A 25,171-nucleotide genomic window follows, 5' to 3' on the forward strand; every position below is an offset into this window, starting at 1 on the left:
TAAAAAAAAAAAAAAAAAATCAAGTGAAAAACAAAACTTGCTTTGAGTAACAGGAGATGTCGTTTTGGCAGCCGAGCAGGGTAAGAGCTTCATAAGTCGCTCTTTAATGCTGCGTTTGGTACTGTTCTGAGCGTAGAGGAAACCTAAAAAATATATTATCAGGACTGTTAACATAGGTTTGAGAACAATTTCTGTACATGCTGCATAATTTATCATTATACCAGAATTCTGATGGGAAAAGGCCAAGCAGACAGCAGCCATCCTGAATTGCAAAAGGCAACCAGAATTTTTGAACAGGACAACAAAATTGCTTTGTCATTGCATGTTTCCAGCAAGAGGCATTTTTGTATGTGTGCATCTCTTGAAAAGTTCTTACAACTCACTTTAAAAGACATATAAGTACCAGATTATGTATTTGAATCAACACAGTATAAAAAATGTTTTTAAAGATTTTAATGATAAAATATTTTTGAAGACTTTTAAATCTATTTAAATTATTATTTTCTTTTTAGGTTAAATATGGGACAAAAAAACCTCAAAGAGCTTTTTTGTTGTCCTTTCTGGAAGTCTTGTAGCTACACAGCTGGGTTTTTTTTCTTCATATCATTCATTCAGCAATTTTGATAACCAACTGGTACTTTTGCCTTTTCTGAATATTAAAATGTCAAACATGATATGTAGCCAGTCTCTCTTTTCTTTAGAATTTGACATTCTGTATATATAGAATTATGACTATTATTTATATATTTTCATCTTTAAATGCAGACATGGCTGAAAAGTTAATGTTCATATGCAATAAAGTAGGTAAATCATATTACCCTACATTACTGAGAAGAAAACTGTCACAGGAATCGCCTGTGACATCTAACTAACTATTTTGTACAAAATGGGTGACATGAGCAAGAAATTTCCTGGGCAGATTATTTGCTGCAAATTAGAGTTAACCCCTGTAAACCAGGTGACTAAGTGATTCACTTTTCTGAAACGGGTGCTGCTCAGTGTGGACGTCATGCAGCTCGTGCACTTCTCGTTGCAACTGCAAACGCTCAGGCACAAGCACAACAGCAAGAAAGCAAAACGGAGTGGAGCAAGAAATGAAAGACGCGACTGACAGTTGCTGTGCTAGGGCACAGTCAGCAGGATAACTCTCGGCTATCCCAGCTACTACACTTGTGCTGAATACTGGTGTGCATGAAATTATGTAGAACATTTTCCTGTCTGTCACCAGATCGAGAGAGTGGGAACCTACCATGTCTAGCATGAAGTGGAGCTTGCAGCCAATCTGGAAAAAATATGCACTTTTAGGGGGAACAGAAAGTGAGAAGACTTTAAAGATAATAAAGGTTGGAAATACTAGAAAAAAATATGTACCTGCTTGTACGTGAGCAAAACACTGAAAGAACTGAGACGAAAGAAATGAAGAAATTAGGAAAAATGAACTACAGTCTGGAAAAGTCAATCAACTCCTGACAGGCAAGTTGTGCCTCTGAGAAAACTGCAGCTCTGGTGAACGTATTAAAAAAAAAACAGTTTCAGCACAAGGTCAAACAGACCTAAATGAACTCCTCTGGAAACCTTAAAACTTTTTTGTACAAATAATAACAATTAATATACTTATTATTTGTATCAATTGTCAGCTCAGATCAGAATCACTGTGTAGATAAATGCATACAACAACAGACAATCTGTGATCTTATGGGTATCTCAAACTTCACATTTTTAGTTTGAATACAAAAACTGAGCCTTTAAACAGACACCTTTTAATCCCAACTTGTATGTCTGTGGTATCGCACTATGCTTGTACTGCAGATTTTGAGTACGAAGGAATTTTATCTTAAAGATTTTTTCTTCATTAGTAATTGTTCTAGAAAACACATGTTCTAGAAATATCTAACTCTAGCCTGTTAACTGAAGTTAATGTTTACTAGGTTTATTGTCCATGTATTCCTTATTTAATTACATGGGTCTGCAACTTTTGTAATTGCTGGAGATGTATACAGTGCTTTGCAAAACCTTAAGAGATTAAAACCCCTATGGGGTTTGAAGCTCAAAGCCTTGATTAAGCAAATAATTTTGCTTAATTTACACTCCCACAAAAGCTCATAGAATTCAATGCAAGTCATGTTTTGTGGTGGTATGATCAAGGTCAAAATAAAAATGAAATAAATGGGAGAAAGTAATATCAGAGGTGTAACAGAGGAGGACAGTATAATTTTGGTATTCCCTTTTGGCTCCTATTTTAAAATATTTACCACAAAGAACAGAGCTGAGGTGAAGGAACTGGCTTGTCTTCTCCCAGTACAAGAAAGCAGCGTGCCAGCTTACAGCCGCCGAGGGCCGCAGTGAATTCAGTCTGCAAATCTTGCAGTCCACTCTTACAATCTTCATCATCTCAGCCTGTCTGATCTGTGGATATTCAGTGCGAAGGACTGATGCTCTATCCGAGCAGTTTTACGCAGTTACCTATAATCGAAATCGTGGAGACTATACATAGAATCAAACCTCTCCCCAAACAGAGGGGCAGGAGACAATGAAGATGATGAAGTTCAGACACAGGGCAATAAGACAAACAGACAAGATAGTAAGTGTGAAAAGCTACATATAATACCATCATAAAAACAGGTTTTGCATATAAATAATTAAAGGCTGTGATAGCACATAATGAAATCTTATTTTCATTGATTTTTCTCAAATCATCTGGCCAATAAGAATTCAAAGAGAAGGATTTTTAATTAATCTGAATAGGCTATACTTGTTAAATTGTACTAAATTTATTTTTAATTCAAACAATAACCTTTCTCTACACATAAATGCTAACTTCTTCCCATTTTAAAACTTATCAAGTAATTATAATGCATATTATAGTAAATATTTTTACTAGTTAAATAGGTTTTACTAGTTTTTCTAAACTAGTTCAACTAAATAAAGCATTTTATATGTTTTAAAGACCTGATATAATGTTTGTGAATTGTTCCACATTAACCACCTTGTGGCCACATTCCAGGGAGCTGCGGACTAAACATCCTTACGGTGCCCTGCATATGATTTGAGTGGGACTTGCAGAGAGCCTGAAAGGGCAGATGCAGACTTACCCCAGTCCTGAGCAGAAGAATGGAGTAGAACTCAAACATTTAACTTCCCACGTAGTTTTACTGCTTTCAGTGTGATTTTTCATGACTAAAGCAGAATTCAGTACCCAGAAAGCATGCCGCACTCTGGGCCTATGCTGAATCAGTGTTTAGTATGTGTTGAGACACTAACAAATGCTAATTAAGATGAAATATTGTATTCATTTTTGTGAGTTCTGTAGTTATTTGCCCAATTTAAAATTGGCTGGGGGAAAGAAGTGGCTGTTAACAACCTAAGAGAGATTAAAATTGATTGCTTACATAAAAATGGTTCTCTTATTACTAGTCTTCAAAATGGCTATTCATGAAATGGTGCAGAGTCATGAAGCACCAATACACTGAAAACAATGAACTGATGCTACTTGCTTCAAAGTGCTAGAATAGAATAATAGTAATTCGTAGTCTGCAAAAACTTAGAATCTAAGTTTTCCAAACTCTTCTTGGTTAACCTCACTTAATAATTTATTAACTAGAAAGTTCATAGCTATTATCCCTAAGTCAATCACACACAAACTCCTTCACACTTGCCAAGTGTGAAGGTTCTTCACATTCAGGTTATCTAACTAGTGCTGCTTGCTCTTGCACTTGATAATTCATTTTTCTGCAACGAAAGTTAAGCCCTGAGACACACTTTTCCCTGGAATTCACTCTGGGAGTGTGCTAGAATTCGTCTCCTACTGCATCACGGGCTACTGTCCCAAGAGGGTCTGGTACGTCACATAAAGCTCTGTAACTAGAGCGTGGCTTAGATATTCTCATATCTGGGCTCTGGTGTGTGCACTCAATATAGATATTAGGCATATCTGGCATACTTTAGGAATGGCTGCTATTTACCATGACTTTATTTGTAGGTGCAGCTGATAAAGGCAGCAGTGGTGTAAACCTCAGATTTACAGAGAGGTAAACTAGAGAACCGTATTTCTACATCTTTATAAACATAGGTATACTATGGATATTGGAGTGCATACACATGACCAACACAATTGTTTTCTAATTACTATTTTTAAAAAAATATATTTGGCCAAAATCATCCATATCATTGTTTTGCACATGACCTGGTCACTCTAGCATCATAAAGTTAACAGGCTGATCCAGATATGACACTGCTAGATACAAAAAAAAAAAAAAAAAAAAAAAAAAAAGTAAGTGTAGCCATGAAAGATTATAAAAGATAGGGAGGAAAGATCAACTATACTGTACAATCTTCTGAAAAGTTACTATGTATTCCCAATGATAATTTATCTATGCCTAGAATATACCTGTCATAATTCTTTACAGATTTATTTTCTTCAAATCTCTCTGTTTTAGAAAGACTATACACATTGTCCTGTCGGTATACAGACAGGACAGGCACCCCATGGAAGAATATCAGATTTTTTGCAAGACAAATGTGTTTCTAAGTGCCATTTTTTTCATTGCAAATACTTTTGTGGTCAGCATGAAAGCAGGGTCAGGTAGCCAGTTCTTCTTAGAATAGACTTCTAGTCAACAGATAAATGAAAGTCAGTCTTGCACCCCAAGCAAGAGCACAAGATGGACTGTGACTACTGAGGCTGCCCTTGGCCCTGCACACCTCCTCTGCCTACAGCACATCCTCTCTGTTCAGAGGAGCTCCCTCCTGCCTCACTGCTGCTTGAGTGACAAATTTCAACCTAGAAGAAACACTCAGTTGAGTACTTGAAAGAGCTTACTGGGCAGAGAATCACTCCATTTCATTGGAAGTTCATAAACTAGAAACCATTCTCCTCCCCGAAATCCCTCTCTCCTTGTCAGTGAAAGAGTCTCCTGTAAAAGTACCTCTTTTTCATGCTCCTTTTCCCTCCAAGTTTTTTATTGTTCTTTCCTTTTGCTCTTTCTCAAAGTTTCTCTGCTTTATTTGGCAAAGACAGCAAATGAGCCTTGCTCCACGTTTTACTCAGCAGTATTTACAGTCCACTGACCACATTCAATGTCTTGGCAGTAGAGTCAAACTCCCAATAGTGCTGGAATCTGTATTTTGTTCTTTTACAGGATTTTAAGCCTTCCCATGAAAAAGGGAAAAATGCTTGCGTAAGTTCCCAGTGAGATTTTTCGGGGTTAGTATAAAACCTGAAATCCAAGCTGCATAGGTCATTTCCCGATATCTAATGTATTGGTAGCAGGTTACAAACATTTTGAAAAACAGAAATGAAATGCATAAAGTCTTTCGTTGACATAATGGTTTGTGCCCAATTTCGGCCGTATGATCAAATTTCTCCCAAGGCCCTAAAGGCTGGCAGCCCCTCTAAACTGTTAATGGTTCAGCACAGATGAAGAATAAAGGGAAACCAAAATGAAGTACAACTTTTCATATTCTTAGTTCATGACGTTTGGAAGAGAGACATATCAGAATATTTGTTTTTTTCTATGTAGTATACACAGGATATGAAATAAAACGATGTGCAACATAAATATTTATAAGTCTAGGCCTCAGCTATTTGGAAACACTTGCTGAATAACTAAAAATTTTAGAATTGAAATGCAAATGCTGAACCACAAAACTTAACAGCCAACAGTTCTTTATAAGCCAATATCTTTTCCTTAACCACTGTGTGGAAAGCCTCTCTGTTCTCTTCATCAATTCCTGCTGTCATCCAAAACCACCTACGAGAGGCTAGAAAAGCTGAGTGTGTTCAGTCTTAAAAAGACACTTAAGAGGTGACCTTAAGAAGGTCTCCTGGTGAGACTTTATTGCTGTCTTCAACTACCTAACAGCAGGATGGAGCAAGACTCTTCTTGAAGGTACACAGTGACACCTTATTGCATAGTGCAATAGGACAAAAGGTAAAGAACAAAATTCAACATGCAAAATTTTGACTAGATGTTGTGAAAAAAAAAAAAATCACACACCAGATAGTCAAACATCAGAACATGAAAGCAGAGAGAGAGAAATATTGTTGGAAAAAAACAAAACAGCAGAAAAAAATAAGGATAAATAAGTCTACCAAAAGTGAGAGAAAGATGATGGAAAGGAGTCAAATGGGTGATACTAATCGAGCTAGACAGTAAATGACAGAAGATGACTTCAACAGAGAAAGTCAAGAGGGAGGACAAAGTAAAAAGTTACAGAGACAGAAAGAACTAGAATGAAAAGGGGAATAGGAAGATATTTAAAATGGTGAGAGAGCTTTCATACGGATATTTTTTCCATATTTAGTTTCTTATCCAACCGTGTGTATGGTATATGTGAACACATACAAAGCTGGAATCAGATATGCCCACATTTTCCAAGAAATACTGTTCCTCAGGAGTCTCTGCAAAACTGATCTACTTTATGACTTAAGAGTGGAACTGTAGGAAGGAAGCAAAAGTTACTTTATGGGAGAGAATTTATCCCAGTGACCTTTCTCTATGGATATGGTATACAGTATAAGGGATCTTATGTGAGTAAAACATGAAATAATTATGGAAGTATAAATCAAGATGTTCTTGGCAATCATGTATCACTCACAAATCAATCATTTCTATTGAAGTGAATAAATAACTAATAGTCTTTTAGACTTTTAGAAAAAAAGTGTTTTCATACTTATTAGGAAAGTTAGATAACATAAAGAGATACTTTTAATGAACAATTTGTGAAGTAGGTCTTGATAGTGTTCTTACTATTATTCAATTATTCTGAGTGGAAATAATTAGCCTGCAGTGCTCTAGGCTATCACTGTAATGTATTTTTTAAATGCTTTATATTAATTCAGTTCTTATGAAAGATGTCTCACTGAGAGCTCTGCAAACTTTCAAAAAATGGCAAAACAAAACCAGTGTGCACTTCTCCTTTTTACTGAACTAACCCCAAGTGAGTTAACTGTGACCAGGATTGCTCAGATTTGCAAATATGTAAAATACTAAGATATACTTGAACAATTTTGAAGTCAAGTTTTAAAAATTTATACTGTACAAAGTGCCAAGTGGCACAAATGTCTGCTTCCTAGTAAAACTGAGTCTGCGGTTCAATGGCAGTACCAGAACTCTTTGAGGTGAGAGTTCCTGACTAGTCCTCTGTTCCTGCCAGCGATTCCCATCACAATGCCACACTGGTTAAGCACAATCCTTTCTTTTGCAAACCCTTTTCTATTTCCTGATCCAGCTGACAGCACACCTCAGCAAATAATTTTGTCTTCACGGTGACATAGTGACGTACTCTGGTGGGATGGGAATGAACAGTCAACTTGTGAAAATGGGAACTTCTTAGGCCAGCATCGCCGCCAAAGTTCCCATAATGCTGAACCACGATCTCATTTTCTACAGCACCAGTTTGGGAGGAGGGAATACAGAGTGTTATTCCATACTGAAGAAAGACAATTCTTTTTTTCTGCTAATCTAAGCCAAAGAAAGAAGCTAAGGTATTCCAAGCTATTTTCTATGTTTAGAAATTGCTTTTATTGTCAGTTTTGTTCACAACCATTTTGAAAGGCATCGTATCTATTTCAGCTGCAAACACACAAAATTATTAACTAACAACAGCCAAAAAAAATGAGATGATTATATACTGTCATGACAATGAGATTTATCTAACACATGGAATAGCTATGATAAAAAAATCCAGTGGTCCATTTCTCTCAGTTTCGCTTTGAATTACAAAATTTCAAAGCCTTGGTTAATTCACAGAGCATTATCAGGACAATTGGAGCAAACTCCTCCAGTGGACAAAACTCCCAATAAAATTAGTGCTAATATTGCTTCAACAAAGAGATATGAGATCTGGCTTATAGAGGAACTTTGATGCCAGACTGCACAAAATCGTTACCAAAAAAAAATAAAAATAAATAAATAAAACAAATCAGTTGATCACTGGCTTTCTATCCTGAGGTTTTGCTAACTGTTGCAAAAGGAGTAACAATTCTGAAGCACAGAAGAAAGGTCACTTACTGAACAAGATTTTAAACTTTTACTTTTTGCACTGCCTTTTAAAGTAGTTCTCCTCTACAAAGCAACACATGCAGGCACATACGTCTGTCACAGCACTCTGATGCTAATTACCGTCTCCCCTATGGCAACTCAGACTGTAAGATGGGAGAAATAAACTGCTGCAACAGGTAGGCATGTTTGATTACGTCCTCCTGATTTTATAACTACATGTTTACCTTTTCTCTGCGGTTGGAGGGCTTCTCAGTTATTAGTACTCAGTACTTTCTTCTGCCCCCAGCTTCCATTTCTCCTTACAGCCTTTATATTATGGTTCTGACTTGCTGTGTATTTAGTGCATTCCTAATATTAGTGAATAATACTTCACATACATATTGAGCAGGGAGAAAGGCTTGATATTTAATTTCATCAAAGAGCCTTTGCATTGCCCTGTCCTGAGCTAAATGGAGCAAATTCGGTTGAATTCAGCCTGGCAGAGCTCTAACTGTGAAGGAAGCAACCTATAGAAAATGTGCTGGGACGGCTGGCTGAATCCTTGTCTTTTGAGTCAGTTGCTCCCAAGCAAATCATAAGGTGTTGAAGATGATACTGTGTTTCTTCCTTCTCCTGCTTACTGCTGTAAAGCAGAAAAAATGCATCTGACTTCTGAATTTTAGAGATCCTAGTATAAATCAGATATAACTTGCTATATATAAAATCCTTGTCTTTTTTATTCTCTATTGCTAACTTTTCTTTTTCATTTAGTATTTAAAATTTTCAGCTAAACTACATTGATGTAACCATGTGAGCTAACACATAGCAGTTTATATGAAAAGAAATGACCATCAAAGGAAAGTCAGCTTACAAGTGCATACGTACGGGTGGGAAGACCATTGGGTATTGCTATCTTGTAATGCCAGCACATAGGAAGCAACAAGAAGCAAGCTTTCAGTAGAGCAGCTCTCTACCCCAAAGGTCCTATGATTAATACAAAATGTGTCCAAAGAATCCCACTAGTACAAAGACTCCTGATTTCCAAGTTCCTGCCATGACAAATGTAATCAGTTCAGTGCGATTCCACCAGAAATCTGACAAACTACACTCTTGCCATACCACAATAAATTGCTCCAGAGGGTACAGTTGCTTAGCAGGCCTAAAAGCAAGCTAATCCACTTGCTATTTTCTTTACCAGAGGCTCTGATAGTATTTTTTCTTTCTTTCTTCCTTTTCCAGACCAATTTCACTGTTAGCTCCACTTAAATAAAATACCTCGGACTTTATTATTAACACAGCTCAGCAATTGCCCTCATGCTGCTCTCGTATCTTCTAGTAGCCCTTTCACATATGGATCTCAACCATCCTGGGCACACTAGGAAACTGCTGCCAAGAATAAACTGAAATTCCTTTTGAGCTCTTAAGACTTGGAATTCTTTAGTTCCCAGGGGAACACAAAAGAAGCCACGTAAAAAAGAAATCAGTAATTTCACTTCGTTTCTTTAGAGTCCTCACAACGTGCTTTACTTTCTGCAGATTAAAAGCCACAGTTAACCCTTTAAACTGTGAAATACAGAGATTCAATAATACCCCCAGCACAACGGAAACAAGGCAGACACAGTAACACAGAGAGCCAACAGAACTCACTGCGTATTCTTCAGGTGTACACATGTAAGAGCGTGAGTTTTGTTATTTCTTCTCTTTGTCTGTATCTTATTCATAATGAGTACTGTAATTTCTCTGCATGCACAAGCCCAAATAGCACAGCTGCCTAATGTGAGCTACTAGAGATAGGAGCCTGACAGTACAAAATGCTATCTGTAAAACTAACCCTTTTTCATCGCTCGGTTTAAATCAGGTAAGCATTATATACGGATAAATATATATGGCTATATAAACTCTCACAAAAATATGCGTGAAACTAAATAATTCAGAATGACTACATATATCTTTTGACATCCATGTGTTTAAATGATACACTTTCAATGTAAGACACAATCAAATAAATATTAAAAGTAGATATTCAAAGCTGTAGCAGTTTCTTGAAAAGAACTAAACAAAATGAAGATTTCATACAGCTCTTGGCATAAAAGTGTCACCTTAAACATGAATAAAGCACTTTTCTGAACTAAAGTAAATCTGAGCAGGAGAAAAAGGACTCCATTTCTTATTATTCCCTTTTCACGCATTAAATTAAAAAAAAAATAATAATTTATTTATAAGAAAGTCACTAGATGCAAAATGACCAGATAGAGAAAACATCTTGCTAGTTATTTAAAATCACTAAAACAAGATAATGGTAACAGCAAATGTTCCATTTGCTGTCTTTTTCACATGTGGAATTTAATTTTAAGAAGTAATAGAATATAATAAATTGTTCACTGTAGGTCTTATATACAGTATAATGTTATTTCAATGCAGTAGAATAAATACTTAATTCCATTGAACAAAATCCATATTCAAGAAGATAAATACACATTTAAAAGCCTTCTGATTTGATGTTGTATTCTGGTAGACAGTCATCAAAGTACAGTTAATTATTATTATTTTGGAACATAGAATACACGAATGCCACTTGTGCAAAAGTTCTGTAACTACAGAAGCACATAAGCAAATACTTGACAATCTTTTTTGAAAGTGACGCTCTGGTGATAAACAACTGATAGACGTTGTGCAAATCAGTAGTACAGAAGTTCTCAAGCTTTCCCACTCAGTGAGCCAGCAAAGACAGCGACAAGATAGCAGATATACTGATCTATCAGATGTGATAAAATAGATGTGTTGGGGGGTAGAAATGAATTAAAAGAGAGAGAAATGCTTTGGGAAACCAGAGCAAAGGAACCGTATTATATATTAGGTAGCTTGTAAACAGGTACAGGGGTACAAAAGATACACTTTGGAAGCAGTGCATTAAAGCTAGCGAGAGTTGTTAAAGGCTGGGAAACTGAGTTAAAGCAGTAAGAGAATAGACTGAAAAATTATTTGCAAGGAAAATATCTTTCATTTCCAGTCTTGGGCATATGTTGCCAAAATCATATATATCAGAATTCATATTACAGAACACTACTGATCCTTACAGGAGCACCAATAATTCTCTCTTTATGTAATAGGAAATAAAAGGAGAGAGCTATCAACATAGCCACACAATAGGTACTGAAAGAAACTGTAGCAAGAGTGATCTTAATTCTTTTTAAAAAGCCAATAAATCAAATTTCAGTCATAGCCAGTACAAATTTAAAAGAGAAACCCAAGATGAATTGGAGTTCCTCGTCACTAATGCAGAAGAATGCTCCTGATTCAGACATTAACTTGCCAATTATGATTTAAAAAAAAAAAAAAAAAAAAAAAAAGTTTAATTATCTTTGTGTAACAGCCTTTCTCTGTACCTGGCTTTGTCTATTTTTAAAGAAAAATCCTATTAAGCATCTCTTTTGAGATGAAAAAAAAAAAATCATAGTAAACACCAGCTGTTTTTTTTTTTCTCTCAAGAATATTTAATTCAACAGGTTTCAAAGGCCAGCTAACAGATACACAGTGAAAAAACTTGCTAGAGACCAAAGGAACTTGGTCAAAATTAAATTTGTTTATAAAGGAGCAGTACTAGTTTCAGATATGTTTTTTTTTTATGTAAGTTTCTAAAGACATTTCTTATGACTTACATGTGCATTCTCTTATTTTAATAAGAAATAAAATCTCCTCTCTGCTGGTTCTGGTGTTCTCAAAAACCAAGGAAAAACAATCAAAATATTAATACAATACAATAAACATACTAAAATAGTTAAAATATAACCTTCAACAAACAAGCATTATTTTCTATACATAAATGTGACATATAAATTGCTACTGCTGCTCCAAATGTAGGGTGTCATACCAGGAAAGTTTCCTTGAAAACCTGATCCTGTCAGTAAGACAGAAACCTCCTAGAAAATACACATTTTGCTGACTTGTGTTGCAAGGCAGCTTATTAGCCAGTTCAGAAGAGAAAAATAAAACATCCTCTTTCTTTTTTCTAACATTTTTTCTAACAGTTTAACTTCTATAAAAAGTTTAACTTCTAATAAAGGAATTTGAAATCAGTCACGATTGATTGGGAAAACCAGTTACCTAGCTAACCATATTTTGGCTATCAAACTGTCGGGATAAATAACCCAGGTTAGCTATATTAGTGTATTAATCTTTTTCTTAATAAACACTGCAGGTTTTTCATATTTCTTTTGCTTGAGCAATTTAACAATAGTTATGGGGCTTTTTTCCAAAGCATCACTCCTGCTTATAGTTACTGCAGCTCTTTACACTCTTTAATTCCCGTAGATAAAAACTGTAATGCTTTCCTTATCTCAAGCACTAGTCTTGGATTAATTTTACATATTTGTTACAGCTAAAATAAAAAAACAAAAGGAAGGAGCAAGATAACGAGCATTGAGAAAGAAGCCTGGTCACCCATCAATCGGTGTTTCAGGATCAATAGCCAATTTACCCCAGCACTTTTATCACTGTGCAGCTTCCTGAGTTTTTGAGATGGACCCGGGTTGCTTTTCATGGTGCAAAACACTGCAAATTAGCACCCACCATTTCTCTTTCTTTCCTTAAGCAAGCAGTGACATAACTGTTACAGCAGTTAACTCAGAAGTAAAATCTCATTATTCAGCACACATATGTGCCTAGACATGTTAACAAAATACAACTGACACTGGTTACACTAATGTGGTTTATTTGGGAGACAGAGCTGGCAGATCTGAGAGGACAGAAATCTCCCCAGAGTGGCAAACAGCTGTGAAAAAGCCATGGATAACGATCTCTCCTGCTGGCAAAACTGTAGCTGGAAATGATTAAGCCTTTAGGGTCCCACTGATGTCAGGGTTGTTATTTCTTTTATCAGATAGGGTAACTACCTGATAAAATTAAAATAAATACATAAACATTATCAGACAGAAATCACACAATCTGATATAAACCAGTGTTTACGTTCATATACAGAAAACCGATTCCTAATTGCTCTCCAGTTTCGAATCAACCATTGCTTGAAGCTATTCTACTCAAAGGAAATTTAGCTTTTAATCATGGCTACAGGGAAGATGTATCAAAGAAATGGAAGCATATTTTCCAGTGAAACTTTTATTCCTATGTTTTTTCTAAGTTGGAATGTTATTTTTCTAAGTGTAATTTTTATAAGCTGTTCTTCTAAATATTTCTATTTATTAAGAATATTTTCTTGGGGAGTTAATCATGACAGATTTTACTTAGACTTTACTTATTATTGTTTTTATGCATTCTCTTCACAAATCTATGGGAAAAGCATATTTGATCTAGCATTTTATGTTTTCTTCTCATTCCCTCTACTCATGCAATGATGCTGCTAAACAAGAAGCTGCACAACTTTTATCAAAATCCCTCCTTAACTGTTTTTAGCCTATAATTTCCACTAACGGTGTTCATAATAACAACAAAACAAAACAAAGTAATTTTCTCCCCTCAGACTTCCTTGTTAAAGCCTTCTTGACTGTGAGCTCTTTGTACCTTAAATACTGTGGAACTGACTGCAGCTGAATAAATAAAATACTAACAATTACTCAGTTAAAATTGGCTTCACTGAATTTTGTATTTAAAAAGGCATCTCTCTATTATTAAAGAGCTTCTTTAAGAAAACAGTTTAAACTGATAATATTGTCATTCTAAGCAATGTCTGAAATTATTTAAAAACTGTAAAGCAAGAGAGAAAATTCTAGCCAAAGGGTTATAGCTTAGCCTAGAGATCAGAGTTATGCCTTGCTACGACTTGTTACAACAGAAGCCCAAGCTTCCTAAAATAATCTTTTAAGATTCTAATTCTTTTAAGAATCTAATATGCTGCAATCTCATTTAGTCTACAGTTTGCAAGCCTGGTCCACAATTGCCACGAGTTTACTGCAGATGCACGTGTGAGTAAATGACAGCCTGCACGTATGGGTCCACCCCTGTGGCTTGGTCTCACTGGAGCAGTAAGTCCAGGAGCACAAAGCGAGCACCACCAGCACCAGGAGGGGAAATCGGACGCACTCTTCTGCAGCACTGGAGTCCTGAAGAGCGCATTCGCATTCTCCAGAAAAGGAGTCTGATGTCCTTCTGTAGATCAGGGGTGGTTAAACTCGATAGAAACAGGCATATTCCCCTAGAACACTTAGGATAAAGCTGGCTGAAAAGGTTAGATTTGGACAGAATTGGGGCTAAGCAAGATAAAAAGTAAAGACTCTATACGCAACTTTGTACCTTCAAGGAAGTGGCTTGAATCAATTAAGTTTTCAATTCTGAATTTAAAGCTTCTGAGAATCCTACCCTTAATACTCATCATTCTGTACACTAGAGTCATTTAATCAAGGAAGTTTTCCGAATGGAACTAGCAACCTAATGATATGAAAAAAAATCAAAGAAAATGTGGCTTTATAGATTAAAAGCTATGCTGAGTTATCAGCCTGATATTTCATCAGAAGCTTGTGCAAAATGATATAAAGAATATGAAAATAATCAACTTGGTTAAGTTAGTTAAGTCTCAGATATGGATCTATGTCTGCATAAGGATACAAGTTTTCAAGGACACAGACCAGCTGAAGTAAGTTCAGAGATGAACATCAAGAATCAAAATGAGTCTATAAGAAAAGTCTACAAAAAAACAGTGTTATTTGGTCTACGGAGAAGAAGACTTAGGGGAGACAACATGATGGTCTGCAGTGTGTGCAAGGTCGCCACAAAGAGGAAAAGAATCTTTTAATTAATTTAAAAGAATCTTTCTGTTCAGTAACAGAAAATAAGTAATAAACTTAAGTTTCAGAAGAGATTTATATGAAACGTTTGGAAAGCCATCCTAATGTAATTAGCCATATTTTCTAGGGATGTTGTGGACTCATGACTGCTTAGAGTTGTTTCAAAACATTTCTTGGAAATGGTTTAAGGTTTAGGGCTAGGCAACAGACTAAATGACTGCCTGGCAATCTTTCCAGCTTTGTGTTTATGTTTTGATGAAAAATGACTATGCTCTAAGAAAGGCCTCATAAATTAAAAGTCTCTTTCTCTAAATACAGCTTATCCAGGATCTTCAGTTGGATCAAATGCAACTTCAGAATGTGATGTCTTTGAGGGAAAGCTTGAGCATCTCCTTGAGTCTCTGATACACTTACCATAGCAGCTGAGAAAGGAAGAATACCAGTTTATCCTGGTTCTGAAGAGGCTGTAATCTCCATGCTCATATATTACTAGAAAAAAGCCCTCTGACCAGAAAAATGCAAATACAAGTTCCTGAAGAGGGATTCTTTCCATCTTCTTCCCCTTCTGATGCTTGGATATTGAGTTCTTAGTATTCTAGTATGTTGGTCATTAGTAAGCATTTATCAAAAATGCTTTATCAGGTTCAGACAGGAATGCAATAGGATTTACTATAAACTTAAAGAAGCTAAAAAGATTTCTAATTTTAAAAACACATAGATCTCATGAATCATGTCAACCTTCACCAACATCAAATAATTTATTACCTGAACCTAATCTGACTAATGTTAGCTTGAAGATCTTGTCACCAATAGCCTCCTTTTAAATCAAGGTCTTTCACATTTTTTCTCATGCACGGTCTCTTCTTAATCAACACCATAAAACTATTTAATAATGGCCCAAATAAAGACAAAAAAGATACATTTGAGTAGATTTATTTTAAAACTCTGTATACTATTTTCCTCAATATGTATTTCTGTGCTTCTATAATGAATAATCACAAAAGAAAAAGCTAGGTAGGAATCAAAATTACCTTGAAGTTTAATGAAACAAAAGATTTGTGCACAAGATCAAGTGCACAGTTTCAATTACTAAATTACATTCCTTTTGGCTTGTAGGAACATAAATGCCAGCATCTTTATGGTAAAGGATGGAAAAAGCAGTTATTTACTGGTGTTTGAGTTTTGTAATATTTCTCTTCAGCACTTAGAAAATCTCATTTCCTGTGAACAGCGCTTATGTTATCATCCATCACATCCTTTTTCTGCTGGCTCCTCACTAATATTGCTCATAACAGCTTTGACTTATAAGATGACTGTGGTCATACCCAAGAAAAGATGCTTGGATCCAAATCAAAGCAGATACTAGTCAAACAAGCATGTTAGTGCAGTACTGGCAACAAACTGCAAACTTCTTTTTCAGTACTCCTCCCTTGATTTTCAGGAAGGATCTTTCTTATCTAATTTGCAGTAGTCCTGAAGCATAGCCCTACTACTGCCACGAGACTGTATTATAAGTAGCTTAACAACACCAGAAGCTGAATGAAAGTAGCTGTCAATTGAATTCTGAAGTTATCTGGTTATGTGATTTTGGGGGCCATATAGTGAAAGGCATGCACCAGCAGTCTGGCAGGCACAGTCACTGGCAGGCAGGTGTATTAGCTTTCCAGATGCCTTTCTATACATCTTCTGCAAGGTGAAAGCAGGTATGTCTATACTGAGATCTGAATGGGTGAGCCTGGAATAACTAGAAGCACATGTGCAAAACTGAGAAATATGAGAACAGTAGGAGTACAAAATGCACGCAAACCTACACAATTGCTCTTGGTTCTGAAAGACGAGCAAAGTTTTGCAGCAAGTTAATTGCACCAAAAGGCATTCAAAATACCATTATCACTTGTTCAGCACAAGTTGGCAAAACAATATGCTGCTTCCAGATAGCAGAAGGTAATATGCAAAGATTGTCTGCTTGGGTTGTGGTTTTGGTTTGTTTTCAGCTCATTGAAAATGATATTACAGTCACAGTTACAGAATGCTTTGAGATCAAATTGCTACAAAATGCAAAATGTATTTTTAAACAATTATTGATTCAAAATATTCTGATTCTGAAACTTGGGCGACGTGCCAGTCACAGAAGATATTTCAGAGCTCTGGGGTAAATCTCACAAAATTCAGTAAGAGACTTAAATTTCTCAAAACGATCATCTTAAAAGTGTGTATTCTGAGAAGGAGAGCTACCTGGAGCTGGTCAATAGCAAAGCTACAGGCTATTTCATAAACATAAAGCATCTGGCTTTATGTTAAACTACTGGGTTAAGATGCGTAAAAATCTTTGCACTCAGAAATCAGTCATTATCATTAACAAATGTTATGTCAAAATAGGCTTGAAATGTTCAAAAAGAATAAGTTTATGGAGATACTTGACCACAGGACATAAAGAATGCCAGACCCTGTGAAAACCGAATACAGGCAGAATTTCTGTGTCACCTTTTTACTCCCTCCTTCACCTCAGGTTAAGGTCCACATTCACAGTAGATATTCTCCAACCTTTCATACCTGAGAATGCATTAAAGAACCCCCACCTAAAATGGGCTAAAGATGAGACTTCTTATAGTACTTCCAGTGATTTCATCAAAGCTCTGGACCTGGGTCCTTAAAATTTTTTTTATGAAGTCTCCTCTAGTCTCCCTCTACGTAGCTCAGCTTTGCAAATATTCACGACAGCGCTGTCAGTGGCGCTCGATCCTTTCTCTAATATATGAAACACTACTGAGTCCTATAAACCACAAAAAAGCTTCAGCTGAGGAGATGGAGAGAAATTATACAGAGGTAACATTTTCACAATTTTAGTACAGGGTCAAATTTGAGAATTTGAGTATGTGAATGGTGTCAGGGAGAAAACTAGGAAAAGCTTATCTCATCACAGAAAAAGGATAGCTTTGCCTCTGTTCCATTAATCACTTTTACAACAACAAAAGTATCTACTGTTTGATACTGATTAGATATAATTGAAATTAAAATAGCTAGATAAGCCACACTCTTTTGTATATCAGAAATTTCTTTTCTGTTCAACCATGATGTCATAAAATTGTTTGATTGAAGTCAAAAGGAAATATTGATTGAATTCTTCCATCTCAAGCTGACATGGAAACAGAAAATTATTTTCTTCACAGACTATGTTATTGTATAGCACAAATGTAATACAGCAGGGGTCACCATTAAATGTGTCTTCAATCACTACAGCTCTATTCAAACGTTTTTCACCCCATATTAGACAGACATAGACAATGCCTTCTCGTATGATATATAGGTCTATACTGATGGCTATTAACAGAAAATGGCATTTGTTCTACTTTTCAGTAACGCAGTAAAAAGTAATCTGAACTATTAAAGTAGATGAATGATTTAGTACAAGGCTAACTACAGAAAATTTTCACCATTTTATTGTTATTTTTGAGAACCAACTCTAGAATGTCTCCGGATAGATTCTCATACTCACAAAAAGCCTTATGAAGCCAAAAAGTCCATAATGTTTATTATATGATTTCTTCCTAATGACAACTTTCCAAGAGTCTTAATTAGCATTCCGTGAAAGGTGTTAGCTAGTGAACAGCAACTGTCAGTTATAATTAGGAGGGACAGAGTTCAGAACAGAAATTTCTTACCCATAGAAAAATAACTTGTGTTCCTCTCAAAATATAATGTAGTGATTTGAAAATACCTTGCAAACCTTAGATTTATGATAGCCACGAACACACTAATGGATCACTCATAGAGTGGCTGTTCATTAGACGGTTTCTAAAACTAACACAGACAATTAGAAATATAGCAGGAAAAATTACTAATTTTTAGTAACTAAACTGTCAAAAATTCTAAGTAATTTTCTTACAAGATTATTTTCACAATAAGCTTATGTGGTAAACTACTAATTGGCTAACAAAAGCAAACACAGTGACAACATAATTTTTTTTTTTAAAAAAAAAAATGACCTCAGCAGTGTTTGGGGGCTGCTTTCCAGATGATGTGGACTTTTTTGCTGAGTATACTTGAGGTATTTTTCTTTGTTGTACCTTCACTGGATTTAAGTAACAAAATGCAACTTCACCAGTAATGAAGTCATGAAGAAACAGAAGTCTTCTCAAGCCTAAGCAGTATGTTCCATTAAAGGCAAAGTGATTTGTGCTCTAATGCAGTCATCCTTCAATTCTGGGTGACTGAGGGAAAAAAGAACCTGATGAGGATGGATGATATGTCTGTGGGAGTAAGAAGTGAAGAAGTAATGAGAAGAAATCCCAGAAAATTCTAATTTATTTGGGTAGGGAGGAAGAGGATGAAACTTCTGCCTGCTAGATGGCAAAACACAGTATTAGACAGCAGGCAGTTGTAAGATAGTTCCTATTTCATTCTCCTAATAGAACTGGGAGAAAGTATTACAGAAAGGAATAGAAAAGGAGGAGAACACAATCTAAAAAGTTGCATACCAAAATTTTTCCCTTCTTTCATCATCCAGAGTTAGAAAAATGTTCTTGAAGATTCTCATGCTTTGCTGAGAACCAGAAGAGCAGCTCACTAAAGGCACTTTTTCATCTTCAAGTAAATCCAGAATGTTTCTGGTGATATGCTGCTTTGAAGGAGCTCTTCTGCTTTCCTTCCTGCTTCTTTTGCACTGAGTCTTGTAATCACGGGACCATGATTACTTAGACTAATGATTTATTTCCTTGCATTACGGTTTGCTAGATTAGTGAGCTGATCTCACCATGAGCTCACACAATCCCTACATTCAACACAAGGACGGTAGCAAAAACACATGGCAAGGGAGATATTTGGGGATGGACATCCTGCAGGGATCCTTCCTTTCATACATCTAGTTCACAGTTAGATCAGGTTAGGTACATTATGAAATTGCACGCTAACATCCTTTAAATACAGTAATGACATTAAGTACAAAAGACAAAATTATAGGCTATATTAGGAATAAATGGCTTGCTTTTTATCTGCTGATAATGATATTTACTCTTGAGTTCAGTGCAGCTAATCCCGGAATCCAAGAGAATCCCAAATGCCCCCTTCTACCGATGCATCCCAGGGTGCTGCACAAAATTGACACCCCAAGAGGCAAAGAGGATGAGGCCATCAGAAATTTCAGTGCTTTTCAAGCACTAAAAACGCTGACCTGTAAGCCTGTATTTTTCTGCATGCAAAATAAATGTACTATACTTATCACCAGCTTCACCTGAAAATGTTCAGGACTTAAACTGTCCACTGGCAGGGAGTTACGTAAATTATTGTCATCTTCATTTTACAACTTGAAGGATAAAAGATCAGAAATTATAAATCTCAGTTCTAAAGGAAAATGTAGCTGAATGGAAGAAACACAGTATTTCATGAGTTTCACATATTATTCAGTTTATGAGTTCTCACAAATTTACATGGCTGAAAGACACATTGGTTGGCCTTAGCAGCCACACTGAGATCTGTGGAGCAGCCCATGTATTTTGCCTCAAATATCAAATTATCAATTACCTGTTACTTGCCTAGCAAGCTAGAAAATAGCAATAATTTGGAAATGTAAATAATAAAGCTACAAGAGCATGGTCAATGAACAGACCTAAGACATTTTGCTGTAAAAACACCTGATGTAATGGCTGTTGCCACGGAGACAAGGAAAAAAAAGGGAACAAAACTTCAGGATAAGAAAATGAAAGCAGTGTACACAAATGCCACTCTGTAATTATCATCTTGGTAGTTTACAGTCAAGTCTATAATTATAACAACAGATCAGAACCTTTCTATGATCTGTAGGTAGAAGGAAACAACTTTTTTTCATTCTTAAGCCTAATATTTTGGCAGAAGGGAAAGATAAGCAGAACAGCATTACAGGAACTCACCGAGGTCATTTAAGGAAAGACCAAATTAGTATGCGAGAAAGTGCCTTTGCACTAGTTGTTTTATGAATTTTATTAAGATAGTTAGCCAATAGAAAATATTTCTTTACAGTATATTTACAAACACTATGCTCATCCAGCACATTGATTACTCAGCTGATTGAGTGCCCACAATTTCCTTCTTATACAAAGACTGTCACAGTCTAACAGATAGCCCTGTCTACCAGGGACATTTAATTACACTTACTCATCTTCTTATCTTCCTAGTGCAAATTTTTGCTATAGTAATTCTTTCTCTTCTTGTAATCATCAAATTTCTCTCTTTCACAGCTATTCATCAAATATTACTACCATAATAGCAATGCCTTTGCAGAGGAATAGGACACAATAAGCAGGGCTAATAGCACAAAGGTGGACTGGACAAAAGATCTCATTTGAAATGACAGAGAAAAATAAAGACCTGTGTTTAGCATTTTAACATAAAATGACCATGACATAAAATTACCATAGTCTAAAGTGGTCATGATAGAAGATGCCTAAAAGGCTTCGAAGAAAGTATGTCCATTAGAGAGCTAGGAAATACTGAGACTTTGGCATCAGGAAGACTCAGTCAGCAATACTGTGCAAAATTCTGGCCATTCACGCATGTGAAAGGTAAAATGGAACTGGAATAGATGAAGAAAAGAAAAAAAAAATCCTAGGATGACCCAGAGCCTGTTTAGCTTAGCAAAATTACTGTCAAGAAACAATAGGATTGTTGTCTGCAAATATACCAGAAGTGCAAACTCAAGAGATAGAAATGATACTACCGAAACCAAAGAATACCACTGGCACAAGAATAAATGGGTATGAAATCACTGCAAATGCAGCTGAGCTGGAAACTAGCATAAGGTTTTCAGCTACCGCGAACCTATCTAACTCCAAGATGAATGCTTGACTAAATTGAAGAAAAGATTATATGACTTTGTTACTTTTGGTTCTAAGGGATTCAATGACAGGGAATATTGCCTCTAGTCTTTTATTTCTGCTCCTACCTCTAGCTAAGCTACAGTTTTCTGAAATTCTTGTATTATCACTTCTACTTATCTCTGGTCACCCAAGTGTATTTGTCACCCAAGTCAAAAATAGCAGACAGGAGTTTTTGTTTATAGCCTGGAATACCTGATTTGTTTGTTTAAATGTTAACTAGTAGTAAAATCACTCTGAGTATTGCTAATTATTTCCAAGTACACATCATTAGTTTACTGTAATAAAACAACTGGTATTTACCAACTGCTCCTCTTCAGCTGGTTGCTGCACTGACAGACTACTGATGAAGTCTAAAATGTCAGCAAGTATGTAACAAGAGTGAAGTTGTAACTACAGTTGAGACTGAGAATTCCCTGTTGTGTAAAAGTAATCAGAAGATTAGAGAAACTAAGGAGTGGGAAACATTGACCAAAAAGCAGAGGCTGTTGAAATAGACTGTAACATCCTGAGAGTGATTTTATTCGAGGTCCTCTGCCTTTTTACTCCATTTTATTTGTGAGAAAGAGAGCAGCACAAGTTTAGCTCATCTTACTGATTCTGGAGGATCCACCAGATTTGAACTTCTGAGCCAGAAGGGCCAAGATAAAGCCTTGGAAATAAGTATGCAAACTATGTTAGGCCTTAACAGTCCGATTGAGTCTGAGCTGGACAAAACTTTCAAACTGAAAGTGTACTGTAGCATTCCAGCAAAACACAGCTACTAAAAATCTTCTTTGTCTTCCTCATACAGAATGTATGAGGAAGGATTGCTGAAGGAATCCAGGGCATTTAGTCTGCAAATTATAAAGGATAATCACTACTTCTACACGAATATGTGCAAAGATGGCTAGCGCACCTTATCGGACATGATTTAATAACTCCTTCGTAGTCCTAAAGTTTTGCCTCTGGAAAGGAAGCAACAATTATTCCTCTAGAATTATTGGATTTTAGAGCAAGTTCTGTAAGGACTACATTTCCACTTCCAGAGGATAAAAGCCTTCGGACAGCACCTAGTCTTATAGCAATTGCTTGAAAATTTCTTAGGGTAGCTTGAAGGCACTTGTTTTCTCACAGTCTCCCAGGAGATCGCACTGTGAACATTAGTCCCTTTAGAAAGTGTTAACGTTGTAAACACACGTTCTGCAATGCAAGCTGTTTTAACAACACACTGCGTTCATACTTCATTTCGTTGATCCTTATAGCTGGTAATTGTCACAGCTTTGGTAAAGCTCCCTTTGCTGAACAGATTCTTAAGGCTACTGGTTTTGGCTTACTTATAAAACTAGTGTTTTCTGAGCTTGTTAAGTGTAAGCATGCTAAACTCTAAATTTGATTTTCACTCCTCAGATGCTGTCTCAGGATAGCAATTCCCCAGCCAGTGATTCCCCAACCTCCCCTTGTGAGAGTAAGAATTCCCACCATCTAGTTTCCTGGGCCCCATGGCTAATGCTGGCTCTCCCCAACACTTCAGTTACTTACAAACATGCTTTTGCCGAGCACCAATTTTACTAGCACTTTGGTCTACAATTTACCTCCTCAGGAACAAATTTTTATAGCATGCAATATGTACGATTTCCCAAAACCTCCAAAGCAGTTATATATATATATATATATATATATATATATATATATATACACACACACACACACACACATATATATACATATACATATATATATATAAAACAAATACATATATTTTTTCTCCTTAGATCCGAGTTTTGTAAGTAGTGCAAGGTCCTTCCTTATCTCTTGGAACATATTTTCCTCCACAACAAAATCTGTCCAGTCTACCATCCCTCCCACCAAAATACCTAGTTGGGGAATACCTTTTACAGCTTCCATACCCCATCATCACATGATGCCTGATAGCTCTATTAGGTTAACAAAAACCTGCATCAACATTAGTCAAACTTTGTTCAAAAATACTTTAATGTAAATAAGAATCATTAAGGTTCGACCATCCTTTGTTGGCTCTTTGTCCAAAGTGGAGGCAGAAATATAATAGAGACGTCTCTGAGGGGCTCCACAGTAAAAATGGAGCTTTCAACCTGACACAGATATAAGTACAGATTTCATATTCTCAAAGAGAATTCTGAAGTTATATATAGGCATATTCCCTAAATCACCACAGTAATTATTGCGACCTAGAACAATTACCTTCATTTTAATGTAATTCTAGTTATGAACACTGGTGAACTACAGCATTTTCAGGCGAGAAACGGGGGCAAAGTTTCACCATAGATTTGGTGCAATGCAGATGCTGTTCTACAGTTCTGGGAAGAAAGTCTCTGTGAGCATATGTCAGGATTGAAATCCTACTCGAATTAAAAAAAAAAAAAAGTTTTAATCCATTGTGCAAAAGGCTCAGAGTCCCTTTGGCACAGATGGACACAACAGCCAGCACAGAAGTCTGAGGATGTGAAAAGTGTCAGTGATAATCCTGCCAACAGCAGAGTGATGTTTTCATAGATTGGAATGAAAAATGTCTATTATTTTCAATCAACTTACACTTAAACTGAAATATTTATGTTTACACACATTTCTTATTTATCCACCACAATCACTGCCATCAAGCCTTTTAGTGCAACCAAATGATACTAGTAATTTTTGTGGGGAGCAATTTCTATGAATCCTCCACAAGTAATGGAGGGTTGGACTGAAACAGGAAATTTATAAGCAGGAAAAACTACAGGTGAAATTTTTCACCAGAGCTCATGACACAATTGTGCTCTTTTTTTGGAAACACCTAACAGTTTCTCCTGCCTTTTCCACAGGGGATAATATTTTTTTCTATTCATCTCTCAGGCTATCAGAGTGGCTTGCAGGCAACTCGCCACTCACTCCATAAGCATTTCTTCTCCTTCTCCCTTGTCCCACGGAACCGAGCCTGAATATTTTGACATTCACTGACACCATGAATTGTCCCTGAGTTAGAAACCATTTAAGTACCAGCAACAGCACAACCCTAACTAGCAATAATACCACTATGTGCTTTGATTTTTATTGCGGCAGAGCATCTCTGACTCTTGCACAGATTTACATATTAATATAATACATTTTTATATGGTTTCTCAAAGCCCATAAATTTCCACAGTGATCCAGCCACTACCTCATCTCTAGCACAGCCAACTGCTCAAGAGGTCTACAGGATTTATCTATGTTTTCAGCTTGGTTACAGAACGTATGGTTTGCAGAGCAAAGGCTTTCATGCTCCTATGAAATAACTGTTGTATCCCTATATTACTCTGCACTAGTTGTTGGAAAAAGTTGATTTTATAATGACGACTAATGCAGATTGCTGGCTACATCTGAAGGAACACCAGATCTAGTTGTAAACAAAAGTTCTTATAATAAATGAGTCTTGTGATCTTCCCTGATTTTTTTGTGCTATTATACAGTGGCATCACATACCAGTGAAAAGCAGTATTTATGAGTTGTTGATTTTCACTGGTGTTCACTTTATACCTGTCATCCTAACACAGACAGCTTTCGAGATAAACTCAAGACAACACCATAAATTAACTATAACAGCTAACCACAGACTAGACCATGATAGCTG

The 25,171-nt window shown here is 36.2% G+C and overlaps 1 protein-coding gene across 4 annotated transcripts in view; it reads right to left on the reverse strand.

The window, feature by feature from the left end:
• KCNIP4 (potassium voltage-gated channel interacting protein 4) overlaps positions 1 to 25,171 on the reverse strand; it is a 205,691-nt gene that overhangs the window by 55,875 nt on the left and 124,645 nt on the right. Inside the window, exon 2 of one of the 4 annotated variants that reach the window (XM_062575388.1) lies at positions 42 to 143. The exons of the other annotated variants lie outside the window; for them this stretch is intronic. Coding sequence (XP_062431372.1) covers positions 42 to 143 — 102 coding nt within the window. The remainder of the gene's footprint in view (positions 1 to 41; positions 144 to 25,171) is intronic. 4 annotated transcript variants of the gene reach the window in all.

The sequence above is a fragment of the Rhea pennata genome, chromosome 4 (assembly GCF_028389875.1).
Source record: "Rhea pennata isolate bPtePen1 chromosome 4, bPtePen1.pri, whole genome shotgun sequence".
Taxonomy (NCBI): domain Eukaryota; kingdom Metazoa; phylum Chordata; class Aves; order Rheiformes; family Rheidae; genus Rhea; species Rhea pennata.